A 13372-nucleotide genomic window follows, 5' to 3' on the forward strand; every position below is an offset into this window, starting at 1 on the left:
GAGAGGAGCCACCCTCAGGATGAAGCCAGCACTGGGAAAGCAGCTCTGAGAACTGTGGAGAAATTCTGGCCTTGGTCATGTGGTTGTGTTTCTGGAGCAGGCCTTAAGATACTCTGGCTTCTAGACTTTTCAAGTCTGGGAGCCAGTAGATCCCTTGAATCCTGTAAGCCTGTTTGAATTAGATTTTCTGTTATCTCTGGCCAGATGCATCCTAGCTGATATAGATACCTATGTTACACACAGGTGTCTCCATCAATGCTTCTGAAGTAGTTTTGTGTCTGCCTAACTTCTGCACATACAAAAACGTCTTTGTGATCCCAAAAACTTGCTCAGTTTCTAGCTCAGTTTCTAGCTGAGTTTCTAACTCAATAAATGTTGCCTGAGTTTGTTTTAGGAAAACACTTCTTTTGCACTATACTCTTGTTATTTTTACAAGTATTGAAATAAAAAGCTACTTTCCTCACCTTCTGCAGATCCCAGTGTCTCCCAAACTCCAAGGCTTGATTACGTTTTCTGACCTCTGTGTCATCTCACCTGGAGCCACATGAATCTCTCCGTATCCCTACCCTACTGCTTTAGCCCCTGCCCACTTCCTGTGGAAATTTTCCATGAGGCTATGCCTGGGCAGTTAGCCAGGCTGGTAAGTGTGGGTTTAACAGAGAACTGCATAAACACACCCACATCCTACATAAACAAGATGCACCTCATTGCTTGCAACTTTGGATTTTAAAAATGATTACAGAAACATGGATGTCAATGTGGAGATCTTTCCTTTTTCTTTTTTCCTTTTTGGTTTGTTTGTTTGTTTGCTTTGAGATGCAGTCTCACTCTGTTGCCCAGGCTGAGGTGCAATGGCGTGGTCTTGGCTCACTGCATCCTCTGCCTCCCGGATTCAAGCAATTCTCCTGCCTCAGCCTCCCGAGTAGCTGGGATTACAGACACCTGCCATCATGCCTGGCTAATTTTTGTATTTTTAGGATAGACGGGGTTTCACCATGTTGGCCAGGTTTGCCTCGAACTGCTGACCTTGTGATCCGCCTGCCTTGGCCTCCAAAAGTGCTGAAATTACAGGTGTGAGCCACTGTGCCTGGCCTACGTGGAGATCTTTTCTGAAGTGTATGGACTTCATTCTGAGCCAACTCGCCTCTGGATCAGGCTGGGAAATCATGTGGGAAAGAGATTCTGCTAGCAGATTCAGAGGGCCTGAGAACGAATCCCTTCTCAGCAACCAGGCACAGGTGCTGGGAAGCACTTTGGAGTTGTTTCTCCCAACTGACATTCACAACATCTCCATCTGGGAAGTGCACCTGTCCTGCCCTTTTGACAATCATGCCAATTTTATCATACTCCTATTGGGGGAACCAGCCACCAATATTTCAATGTAGGTTCTTTTCTATTTTTCCTAAGTGTCAGCCGGTCTGAGAAATAAAGGCAAAGAGTACAAAAGAGATAAATTTTAAAGCTGGGTGTTCAGGGGTGACTTCACATGTTGGCAGGTTCCATGATTCCCCCGAGCCACAAAACCAGCAGGTTTTTATTATGGATTTCAAAAGGGGAGGGGTGTATGAATAGGGTGTGGGTCACAGAGGTCACATGCTTCAAGGGCAATAAAATATCACAAGGCAAATGAGGGCAGAGCAAGATCACAGGATCAGGGCAAAATCAGAATTGCTAATGAAGTTTCAAGTCCCATTGGGCACACATTATCATTGATAACATCTTATGAGGAGACAGGGTTTGAGAGCAGATAACCAGTCTCACTAAAATTTACTAGGCAGCAATTTCCTAATCCTAATAAGCCTGGGGGCACTATAGGAAACCGGGGCTTATTTCATCCCTTATCTGCAACCACATAAGACAGACACTCCCAGAGCAGCCATTTTAGAGACCTAACCCTGGGAATGCATTCTCTTTCTCAGGGCTGTTCCTTGCTGAGAAAAAGAATTCGGGGATATTTCTCCTGTTTGCTTTTGCAAGAAGAGAAATAGGACTCTGTTCTGTCCAGCCCCGCAGGCAGTCAGCCCCAGTGGTTATCTCCCTTGTTCACTGAAAATCACAGCCATCCTGTTTCTTTTGGATGCCCAGATTTCATATTGTTCAAACACACATGCTCTACAAACAATTTGTGCAGATAACGCAATCATCACAGGATCCTGAGGCGACATACATCCTCAGCTTACAAATATGATGGGATTAAAAGACTAAAGACAGGCATAGGAAATTATAAGAGTATTGATTGGGGAAGTGATAAATGTCCATGAAATCTTCACAATTTATGTTCAGAGACTGCAATAAAGACAGGCGTAAGAAATTATAAAAGTATTAATTTGAGGAACTAATAAATGTCCATGAAATCTTCACAATTTATGTTCTTCTGCCATGGCTTCAGCCGGTCCCTCCATTTGGGGTCCCTGACTTCCCGCAACATACTCCCTGTATGTCTCTTGTGCAAAGAATGAGAACTCAAAACATCTGTGGGAAGAAGGCATCAGAAGAACGATTTTGTGCTTGATATATTTGCATACATTGGCAATAGCAAGAAAAAAGGCCCCTATTTGGAACTAATTCAAGTAGATAGGACCAAGATAGATTTTAATCAACACTGAATTCAGTGAGTTCTTAAGACACCAAAGGAGGAAGTGTGTCTGCTTCAATTGCAAAATGAAACTGGTATTGATTCTAAAAACGTTGAATGACATCAAAGTGGGCCATGCCAGTCTCATATTTCAGACGTGATTTACTGTTGTGTATCTTTCCAGAGCCCATCTCATCTGGGACAAAATATTGCTAATAATTTATGTATGATTTATCACCACCTACCCCATGTTAAAAGAGTGAACTAGCCAGTATTAACCTGGTTTTTATACCAAAGGCCAGAAACCTCCTTCCTTCCTATCACCAGGGGTAACTTAGGGGTGTGGTGTTATCATTTGAACATAAAAGACCTTCAATCCCTGTATTTCTTTCTCTTCCCCTTGGTTCATGAAACACACAGAGGTAAAAATAGCAAGTAGGTGTGGGAGGCAGACACCCACATAAAGAAGCAGAATTTATGATTTGTGTCTTACAGATTTATTAGCAGGTTTGCTAACACTTCTTTCATTGAGTTGGTGCTTGAAACTCTCATAAGCATGTAATTTTCAACCCACAGTGTTGCCAGGTGAGGCATGGTTGTGGGGATACAGCAGTTGGACCCTCATAAGTTATTTTTAACAATAATGACCTGTTCCAAGGGCCACTGCAGTCTTTAATTTTGAAGGATGAGCTTGAAATATTTCATGTCTTTGTGGCATATGACCATGCCACATTTCAATGAATGTTATTTATTATTTATTTGAGATGGAGTCTCTCTCTGTCACTCAGGCTGGAGTGCAGTGGCACGATCTCAGCTCATTGCAACCTCTGCCTCCTGGGTTCAAGTGTTTCTTCCACCTCAGCCTCACGAGTAGCTGGGACTGCAGGTGCGTGCCACGAGGCCCAGCTAATTCAATGAATGTTGTCTCTCCCAAATTGAAAATGTTTAAAGGAGGCAAGATTCATACTTTTATATAACAGAAGGGCAGCTGTTATCTCCACATTGCCTAAGATGTTATGATTTTAATTTCTGCAATGTAGTGATCACATCCGCATTGGACTATCTCAGTGTGGGTCACAGAACACAAGTTTGTAATGCTTAATGACATCTGTGAGAACTGCTCAGTGAAAATGGAATTCGTGAGCTGAGAAGCCCACATCTCTGTTCATTTACATGAATGTATTAACCAGTTAACAAGTAAATACTCAATATTTATTCCATGTAATGGTGACAAACATGAGGGAATCAAAAAGTATAAGACACAGTGCTGTTTTGAATTTAATTGAAGATAAAAATTACATCATAAAAACCCCATATTCATCCTTCAAGAATCAGCTCAAGCCTCCCACCTGGCTCTCCTTCAGTGATCCTTCCTGGGAAGAGTCAGACACTCCTTTTTCTGGACTTTTCACCACTTTCACTCTAACCTGTAATGATTTCTACAGGCACCGTCTACACAGTTGCCTAGTACAGTGCAACATGGTAGGTGCTTGACAAAATGTAAGTTAAATAAACAATGAACAAAGGAGTCAGTGCACCAGAAGAACCCAAGAACATTCTGGATTGTAATATGCATAAAACAAGTGAGGCAGAATGAGTGCTCACCCCAAGCTGGAGTGGTCAGTGGAGGCATGTGAAATAGACCAGACCTTCTTGGCTGGGATGCTCAGCTGTAGGGAATTATGCATATGACCCCATCCTCCGGGCAGTTTCTTGAGAAGGGGTACTGGTTGTGGGGATACAGATTTAAGGGAGATAAATTGAAATCTTGCACTTTTTTTTTTTTTTTTTTTTTTTTCTGAGACAGGGTCTTGCTGTGGCACCCAGGCTGGAGTGCAGTGGTGTGATCTTGGCTCACTGCAACCTCCACCTCCTGGGCTCAAGAAATCCTCCCACCTCAGCTTCCCAAGTAGCTGGGACAACAGGAGTGCACTACCATGCCCGGCTAATTTTTTCTGTTTTTATAGAGACAGGGTCTCACCACATTGCCCAGGCTGGTCATGAACTCCTGAGCTTAAGCGATCTACCTGCCTCAGTCTCCCAAAGTGCTGGGATTATAGGCATATCCACCATCCTGGCTTTTTTTTTTTATACAACTTATGAAGACATTACCACAATCGAGATAATAAACGTATCCATCGTCCCCTAAAAGCCCTCCTTTCTCATGGTAATCCTGCTCTTCTTCCTCCCTGTGCCTCTCCCTACCCCCAAGTAACCACTGCTGTCTGACGCTATCAATTGTATTTTCTAGAATTTTATGTAATGAAATCATAGAGTACACACGTGACATAACTATTTGAGTTGCATCCATGTTGTGTTATATCAGTAGCTATGCCTTTCCATGGCTGAGTGGTATTCTATGGTGTATATATACCACAATTTCCTTACCTATTTACCTATTAACTGACAACGGGGCTGTGTGATGGTTAATTTTATGTGTCAACTCGACTGGACTCAAGGATGTCCAGATAGCTGGTAAAACAGTGTTTCTGGGTATATCTTTGAAGTTGTTTTCAGAAGAGATCAGCATTTGAATCAGTAGACTGAGTAAAGAAAGTCACCCTCACCAATGTGGGCAGGCACCATCCAGTCCACTGAGGGCCTGAATAGAACAAAAAGGTGGAGGAAGCGCAGTTTGACCTCTCCATTTACTCTGGGACGTCCATCTTTTCCTGTGCTCAGAGTTTTCCTGGTTCTCAGGCTTTCAGACTCAGCCCAAATTACACTACTGGCTTTCTTGCATTTTCAGTTTGCAGGCAGCAGACTGTGGGTCTTCTTGGCCTCCGTAATCTCAGGAGCCAATTCCCACAATAAATTACACATATACATATTTGCCAAGGTTCTCCAGAAAGGTAGAACCAATAAGATGTCTGTCTGTCTGTCTGTTTGTCTGTCTCTATCTATCTATCTATCTATCTATCTATCTATCTATCTATCTACCTACCTACCTACCTACCTACCTATCTATTTATACTGATCAGACATGTATGAGACATACAAGAAATACACACACACAGACACACATATGTGTATCTTACTGGCTCTATTTCTCCTAGAGAATCTTGACTAACACAGTTTGTTTCCAGTTTTCAGTCATTACAAATTCACGTATAACTCTTTTTATGTACAATGCTTTCACTTCTTTTCAGTAAATCTCAAGAAATTTAGGTCTATGATCCCTAGAAGTTAAATGGCTGGGTCCTACGTTAGGGATTTGTGTAACTCATTAAGAAACTGCCAAACTATTTTCTAAAGTGGTTGTGCCCTTTTAATTCTCATGAGCAGGCCTGGAGAGTTGCAGTTGTTCCATACCCTCACCAGCATAGGTTATAGTCAGTCCTTTTAATTTTAGTCATTTTAATGGTATGTACTGGTATCTTACTGTGGTTTTAATTTGCATATTCCTAATGAGTAATAACATTGAACATCTTTTCACAGCTTTTTTTGCCATCTAAATATTTTCATTGGTCTGGTCAATGCTTTTGTGACTTTTAAAAAATTGGTTGTTTATATTCTTATCATTGGGTTTTGAGAGAGTTCTTTTTATAATCTGAGTAAGTCCTGTATCTGATATGTAATTTGCAAATATTTTCTTCCGGCTGTGTCTTGTCTTTTCATTCTCTTAACATGTTTGAAGAGCAGAAGTTTTTAATTTGATGAAGTCTAACTTAACAATTTTTTTTTTTTTTTTTTTTTTTTTTGAGACGGAGTCTCCTCACTCTGTCACCCAGGCTGGAATGCAGTGGCACGATCTTGGCTCACTGCAACCTCCACCTCCCAGGTTCAAGCGATTCTCTTTTCTCAGCCTCCCAAGTAGCTGGGACTACAGGCATGTGCCACTACATCCAGCTAATTTTCTGTATTTTTAGTAGAGATGGGGTTTCACCATGTTAGCCAGGATAGTCTTGATCTCCTGACCTCGTGATCTGCCAGCCTCAGCCTCCCAAAATGCTGGGATAACAGGCACAAGCCACCATGCCTGGCCAACTTAACAATTTTTAAAAGTAAATTGTGCTTTTGTTATTCTAAAAAAGTTTTGACTAACTCAAAGTTTCAAAGATTTTCTTCTATGTATTCTCCTAGAAGATTTATAGTTTTAGGATTTACATTTATGACTATGATCCATTTTGAGTTGCTATTTACATATTGTGTGAGATCTGGATTAAATTTTTTTTTTTTTTTAGACGGAGTCTCGCTCTGTCACCCAGGCTGGAGTGCAGTGGCCAGATCTCAGCTCACTGCAAGCTCCGCCTCCCAGGTTTACACCAGTCTCCTGCCTCAGCCTCTCGCGTAGCTGGGACTACAGGCACCTGCCACCTCGCCTGGCTAGTTTTTTGTATTTTTTTTTAGTAGAGACGGGGTTTCACCATGTTAGCCAGGATGGTCTCGATCTCCTGACCTTGTGATCTGCCCGTCTCGGCCTCCCAAAGTGCTGGGATTACAGGCTTGAGCCAGTGCACCCGGCCCCTGGATTAAATTTTTTTAATATATGCATATCCAATTGTTCTAGCACCATTTGTTGAAAAGGTAACCCTTGCTTATGCAATCACTTTTATTCTTTTGTTGAAAGCCCACTGGCCATATATATCTCAGTCTGCTTCTGCCTTCTCTTTTCTCTCATTAATCTATTTGTTTATCTTTTTGCTAATAAGACACTGTCTTCATTACTATAGCTTTATGAAGTTAAGTAATATGAGTTCTTTACTTCGTCTTTGTTTTTGTTTTTGTTTTTGTTTTTTTTTGGAGATGGAGTCTCACTCTGTCACCCAGGCTGGAGTGCGGTGGTGCAATCTTGGCTCACTACAACCTCCGCCTCCTGGGTTCAGCCTCCTGAGTAGCCAGGATTACAGGCATGCACCACCACGCCCAGCTAATTTTTGTATTTTTAGTAGAGATGCGGTTTCACCATGTTGGTCAGGCTGGTTTTGAACTCCTAACCTCAGATGATCCACCTGCCTCAGGCTCCCAAAGTTCTGGGATTACAGGCGTGATCCACAGCTCACGGCCTGTCCTTGTTTTCCAATGTTGTTTTCACTATTCTAGGTATTTTGCATTTCCATAGGAATTCTGTAATCCCCTTATCAATTTGGACAAAAAAACCTAGTCTTCTGGGATTTGATTTGGATTGCATTGAATTTACAGATCAATTTGGGGATAATTGACATCTTAACAATATTCTAATATCTCCTCTATGAGGTAAGAACTATTACTATCACTCATTCTTGTTTCACAGAAGACCAAACTGAGGTAGAGAGATTAAGTAAGCTTGTCTTGCCGTCAGCATACCTGGTTTATGGTAGAGCTGGGATTCAAACTCAGTGGCACTGCAGACCATGCCCTTAACTGAAAATACGGTCTTGTCTTTTCTTTTTTTTTTTCTTTTTGAGACAGAGTTTTGCTCTTGTTGCCTAGGCTAGAGTGCAATGGCGCAATCTCAGCTCACTGCAACCTCTGCCTCCTGGGTTCAAGCAATTCTGCTACCTCAGCCTCCCGGGTAGCTGGGATTACAGGCATGTGCCACCGTACCCAGCTGATTTTTTATTTTTAGTAGAGACGGGATTTCTCCATGTTGGTCAGGCTGGTCTCAAACTCCTGACCTCGTGATTCATCCACCTTGGTCTCCCAAAGTGCTGGGATTACAGGCATGAGCCACCGCACCCAGCCGCTGTCTTGCCTTTATGGTACAAAATATAGGGGTAAAGCAGGCAGGTGAAGGGTCTGAGTTATCAGGTGAGTAAAAGATGTCATCTGTAGTAACAAATGAGAATTAGCTGAGTAAATAGTTACTAAATGTTCCTCATGAGCGAGATGTGATTCTACTTAGCGGCACTCACCATCTAACTGGGAAGAAGTCTGAGCCAAGGGGCTGGGGAACACAGAAGCGGGAAGAGTGATTTTTGCTAGGAAAGGGATGACAGTTACATAGCAATCAGGTAATGATTATTTCCTTTACTCTTCACAGAAGCCCTTTGAGGAACTCTTGAATCCTCTTTTATAGATAAGGTACCTAAAGTTCAAAGAGGTCAGAAATTTGTTTTACCTGCCCTGGTCTCAGATTCATGTCTCTGATTTTATCCTTGGGACTACTGCTTCAACCTGTGGCCCTGAACAACCGGCACTGCAATGTAACCATTTCCCAGAGCCCCTCTTTCTAATGCCACCCCGGCCACTGGCCTCCCACTCCATATCTGACTGTCATGGACATCCATATCCATTCTCCTTTCCATGGTCTCCACGCACCCCTCCTTTTTCAAGCCTAATCTTATTACTCAGTCTCTGTATCTTTTCATCTTCAGTCTCTTGCATCATCAATGAGCTCCCCTCTTTCTCTTGTCTTTTACTAGCCTTCTTCTCTACCTTTAAGCACATTGAATCCTTTCAATCTAACCAGAATCCCACCTAGCGGAATAATATTCTCCAGAATCTTTCTTCTTTCCTCTTCATTCATGCTAACCAGATATTCCTAAAAATTCCACATCTAGGTTTTACTACTTCACTAGAGCAGTTTTACTTATTTGAAGAAATTTTAAGGCTAGAAAACACGAACAAGGTAATAAAAGGATGAATAAACTCAAAGAGCAAAAGAACAAACAGAATCATTTCCAGTACCCGAAGGAGGGAAGGTTTCTGGAGTGGTTGCTGTGGTGCTGGAATTTCCCTCCCAGGGTTCTGTTCTGGCATCCGTGAACTGGTTATCTGGAAGCCACATTCCATTTGCTGAAATTGTAGTGCCTATACAGTTTGTGCTTGCTGTTCTTGTGGTCCCATTGTCAGAGTCTGAAGAATTGACGGGTCCCAGAGTTATATTTCGGCTGAATGTTGGTGCCACAGAAAGAGAAGTTAGTGAAGAAGTTGGATTTGAAGTTTTGGCCTCTTCTTTAACTGGTTCTGCCATTGATGAGTTAATTCATCGTGTAATTCCTACAGAAGGTGCAACTACAAACACCAAAAAACAAGGAAATATCACATGAAGAATGTGAGGCTAAAAAGTTGTGAGACACTAAGCAGTAAGCCTTAATAAACTCTCAAACATGTGGAGACCAAGCAAAGACCAATCCCCCCAAGCACCCACCCATCCCCTGTGTTTTATCTAATGCTGGGCCCTTCCTACCTCCTCTAAAGGACTATGGTTTAAGGGAGAAAGACACAAGATTCTTCACTTAATTCCTCAGAAACCATATATAGAATTGTAAATGTCTACAGTTTATTTTACTTTCCAAGAAAGAACACATAATCTCTTTGATTTATTTAAAACAGTTACACGTATGAAAAACAATGCTGAGCATTCAATACAATTCCAAGATTTCTGAAGACACCTATTTTACCATTACTTTGAATAAAATTTTTATATTCCTTTCGACAAATACCATCTAGGTTTTCAAATTTGGCTTATTAAATGTGAAAGCAAAATTTCATTTCAAATAGCAGCCTTATCAAATGACAATTTACCTGTGGTAGCATTGTGGGCACTGATACGAATCAGATCACTGCCAAGCAGAACACGAATGAACCAGGAATCCACACTTATCTGGAAAATAGGGAGCCATGTTAAGTGAGGTCCTATATTATCATGACTATGTCTGAGCTAGTCACCAGAAGAGTATTCTGGATTTCCAAGCTATTAAAATGTATGCCTAAACCAAAAATCTTTTGGGAACCTGATATGCATGTTTCCCCAGACACCCAATAACTAACTGAGTCTTTATAAAGATTGACTATCCCTTATCTGAAATGGTTGAGGACCAGAAGCATTTCAGATTTTTAACCAAATTTTGGATTATACTCACTGGGTTGAGCATCCCTAATCCAAATTTCCTTTTTTCTTTCTTTTTTAAGAGACAGGGTCTTGCACTGTTGCCCAGGATGGAGTACAGTAGTATGATCATAGCTCAGTGCAGCCTCTACCTCCTGGACTCAAGGGATTCTTCTGCCTCAGCCTCCTGAGTAGCTGGGACTACAGGCATGTACCACAAAACCTGGCTAGTTTAAAGAAAATTTTGTAGAGATGGAATCTCACTATGTTGCCCAGGCTGCTCTCAAACTCTTGGGTTCAATTGATCCTCCTGCCTCAACCTCCCAAAGTGCTATGATTATAGGTGTGGGCCACCATACCCAGTCCCTAATCCAAATTTCGAAATCCAAAACATCCTAATGAGCATTTCTTTTGAGCATCTTGTCTATGCTCAAAAAGTTTCAAATTTTGGATCATTTCAGATTTTCGGATTAGGGATAGCCAACCTGTAAAAATAAGTTTTAATAGTATTTATGTTTTTTGAGACAGAGTCTCGCGCTGTCACCTGGGCTGGAGTGCAATGGCATGATCTTGGTTCACTGCAAGCTCGGCCTCCTGGGTTCAGGCGATTCTCCTGCCTCAGCCTCCCAAGTAGTTGGGATTACAGGCATGTGCCACCACACCCAGCTAATTTTTTTATTTTTAGTAGAAATGAGGTTTCTCCATGTTGTCAGGCTGGTCTCCAACTCTTGACCTCATGTGATCCGCCTACCCTGGCCTCCCAAAGTACTGGGATTATAGGCATGAGCCACTACGCCTGGCCGAAAAAACTTTTTTTAAAAAAGTTACGGGTGCTAGACTGCAGCTTTGTGGGTGAGAGACAGGTAGCAGTCCCTTTTAAAGCTCCCAAGTTGATTGCTAGGTGCAACTTCACAGTTTTCTGAGTGAGAAGTATGGAGAAGGTAGGCTGACTGCACTGATGTACTGCTGCCCTTCAAGGAAACCCATTATATAGCTGTTGTCAACCTTTATTCCACCTCAAACCATGTAAGATAGTAGCACATTCCCACTGGTAATAGTGGTTTGTTCATCCATTCAGATTTTTATATCCCATACTGAGCTAGGTTCTAGAGAAACAACTGGGGAGCAATATACTCACGAGCCCCATCTTCATAGGACTCACAGTTTAAAGTGTTCAATATGGCAGTGACTCTCCAAGGGAAGTAGGACATAGATTTTTAAGGGACACATGAAAATCTCAGGGGTAGGGGGAAGAGAGGGAGATGTAGGTGGTAAATATAGACCCCAGGAGTTTGCCCCTGGTACCAGCAGCCATGTCTAGCAGGGAAATGGGTTCAGCAGTGGCCTTCTTCAGGTGCACCTACATAAGATTTTGACCATTTCCCCATTCTTCCTAGGCTGTGATCATGAAACCAGTGATATACTGTTAGACTTTCATAAAACTTAAATTTTTATAACTCTGTGGAAGATCTGGATAGTGAATCAACATTGATCTCTGGCAGAACCCAGCTCAATTACTACCTGAGCATAATCCAAAGTTGGAAACTCACACAATTTCCTTCACAAGGGTCAGCAAACATGTGGAAAGCTACTATATATGTATATATGTCTATTCTTGATAAATCAATAACAAACAGCTTTGGGAAAAATAACTACATATTTGAGGGGAGGGAGTTAGACCACCACCTTATTCCATATAACAAAATAAATTCCACACAGGTTTAAAAATAAAATGCTTGAGGGCCAGGCGTGGTGGCTCATGCCTGTAATCCCAGCACTTTGGGAAGACGAGGTGGGCAGATCACGAGGTCAGGAGATCGAGACCATCCTGGCTAACATGGTGAAAACCCGCCTCTACTAAAAATAAAAAAAAAAAAAAATTAGCCAGGGGTGGTGGCATGTGCCTGTAATCCCAGCTAATCGGGAGGCTGAAGCAGGAGAACCGCTTGATCCTGGAAGGCAGAGGTTGCAGTTAGCCAAGACTGTGCCACTGCACTCCAGCCTGGGTGATAGAGTGAGACTCTGTCTCAAAAAAAAAAAAAAAAACTTGAAAAACACATTTTGAAAGAAAATAAATGAATATATAGGCTCAGGATGAGGAAAAACTTTCTAAGCATAAAAACAGATGTAAGAAATCATAAAGGTAGAAGTGGAATATCTGACAGCAGAAAAAACAAAAGCTCCTAAACATAAAGAAACCCATCATAAACAATGTTTATGGATAGGAAGACTCAATACTGTCAATATGTCAGTTTTTCCCAGATAAGCCTGTAGATTCAATGAGATCTCAATCATAATGTCAGCAAGTTATTTCATGAATATAAAAAGGCTGATTCTAAAGTTTACATGGAGAGACATTAAGACTCTGAAGGGCCAACTCAATACTGAAGAAGAGTCAAAGATTAATGCTATTGAACTTCAAGACCTACTTTAAAGCTATGGTAATGAAGACATTGTGGTATTAGCAAAAGAAAAGACAAATAGATCAATGGAACAGAACAGAGATCAGAAACAGACTCACATAAATATAGTCAACTGACAAAGGAGCAAAGGCAATAAAATGGAGCAAGATAGTCTTTTCAACAAATGATACTGGAACTGGACAGGTACATACAGAAAAATTAATCCATATCAGGCCTTATGCCTTTCACAAAAAGTAACTAAAAATGGATCATAGAACTAAATACCAATCACAAGACTATAAAATGCCAAGAAGAGTTATACAGGAGAAAATCTAGATGACTTTGGGTATGGTGAGAACTTTTTAGATATAACATCAAAGCCATGACCCATGAAACATAACTGATAGTTGACTTTATTAAAATATGTCTACACCATGAAAGACAATGCCGAGAGAATGAGAGGACAAGCCACAGACTAGGAGAAAATATTTGCAAAACATACATCTGAAAAAGGACAAAGAATTCTTAAACTCAACAAGAAAACTAACAACTCAATTAAAAATTGAGCAAAACACCTGAACAGACACCTCACCGAAGAAGATATACAGTACAGCAAATAAGCATCTGAAAAGACATAGAACA

The 13372-nt window shown here is 41.3% G+C and overlaps 1 protein-coding gene across 16 annotated transcripts in view; it reads right to left on the bottom strand.

The window, feature by feature from the left end:
- Positions 1-1450: 1450 nt before the first annotated feature.
- LOC140708540 (receptor-type tyrosine-protein phosphatase alpha-like) overlaps positions 1451-13372 on the bottom strand; it is a 47823-nt gene continuing 35901 nt past the window's right edge. For 9 of the 16 annotated variants that reach the window (XM_073008730.1, XM_073008729.1, XM_073008728.1 and 6 more), the window contains 4 exons: positions 10025-10103; positions 9185-9511; positions 4181-4301; positions 1451-2472 (listed from right to left, as the gene is read on the bottom strand). In XM_073008730.1, coding sequence (XP_072864831.1) covers positions 2358-2472; positions 4181-4301; positions 9185-9470 — 522 coding nt within the window. In that variant the 5' untranslated portion in view covers positions 9471-9511; positions 10025-10103 and the 3' untranslated portion in view covers positions 1451-2357. Of the gene's footprint in view, positions 2473-3765; positions 9512-10024; positions 10104-13372 lie in introns of those variants that run through there. The other 7 variants (XR_012090145.1, XR_012090140.1, XR_012090143.1 and 4 more) reach the window with 3 other exon arrangements.

Source organism: Chlorocebus sabaeus, chromosome 21 (genome assembly GCF_047675955.1).
Source record: "Chlorocebus sabaeus isolate Y175 chromosome 21, mChlSab1.0.hap1, whole genome shotgun sequence".
Classification (NCBI taxonomy): domain Eukaryota; kingdom Metazoa; phylum Chordata; class Mammalia; order Primates; family Cercopithecidae; genus Chlorocebus; species Chlorocebus sabaeus.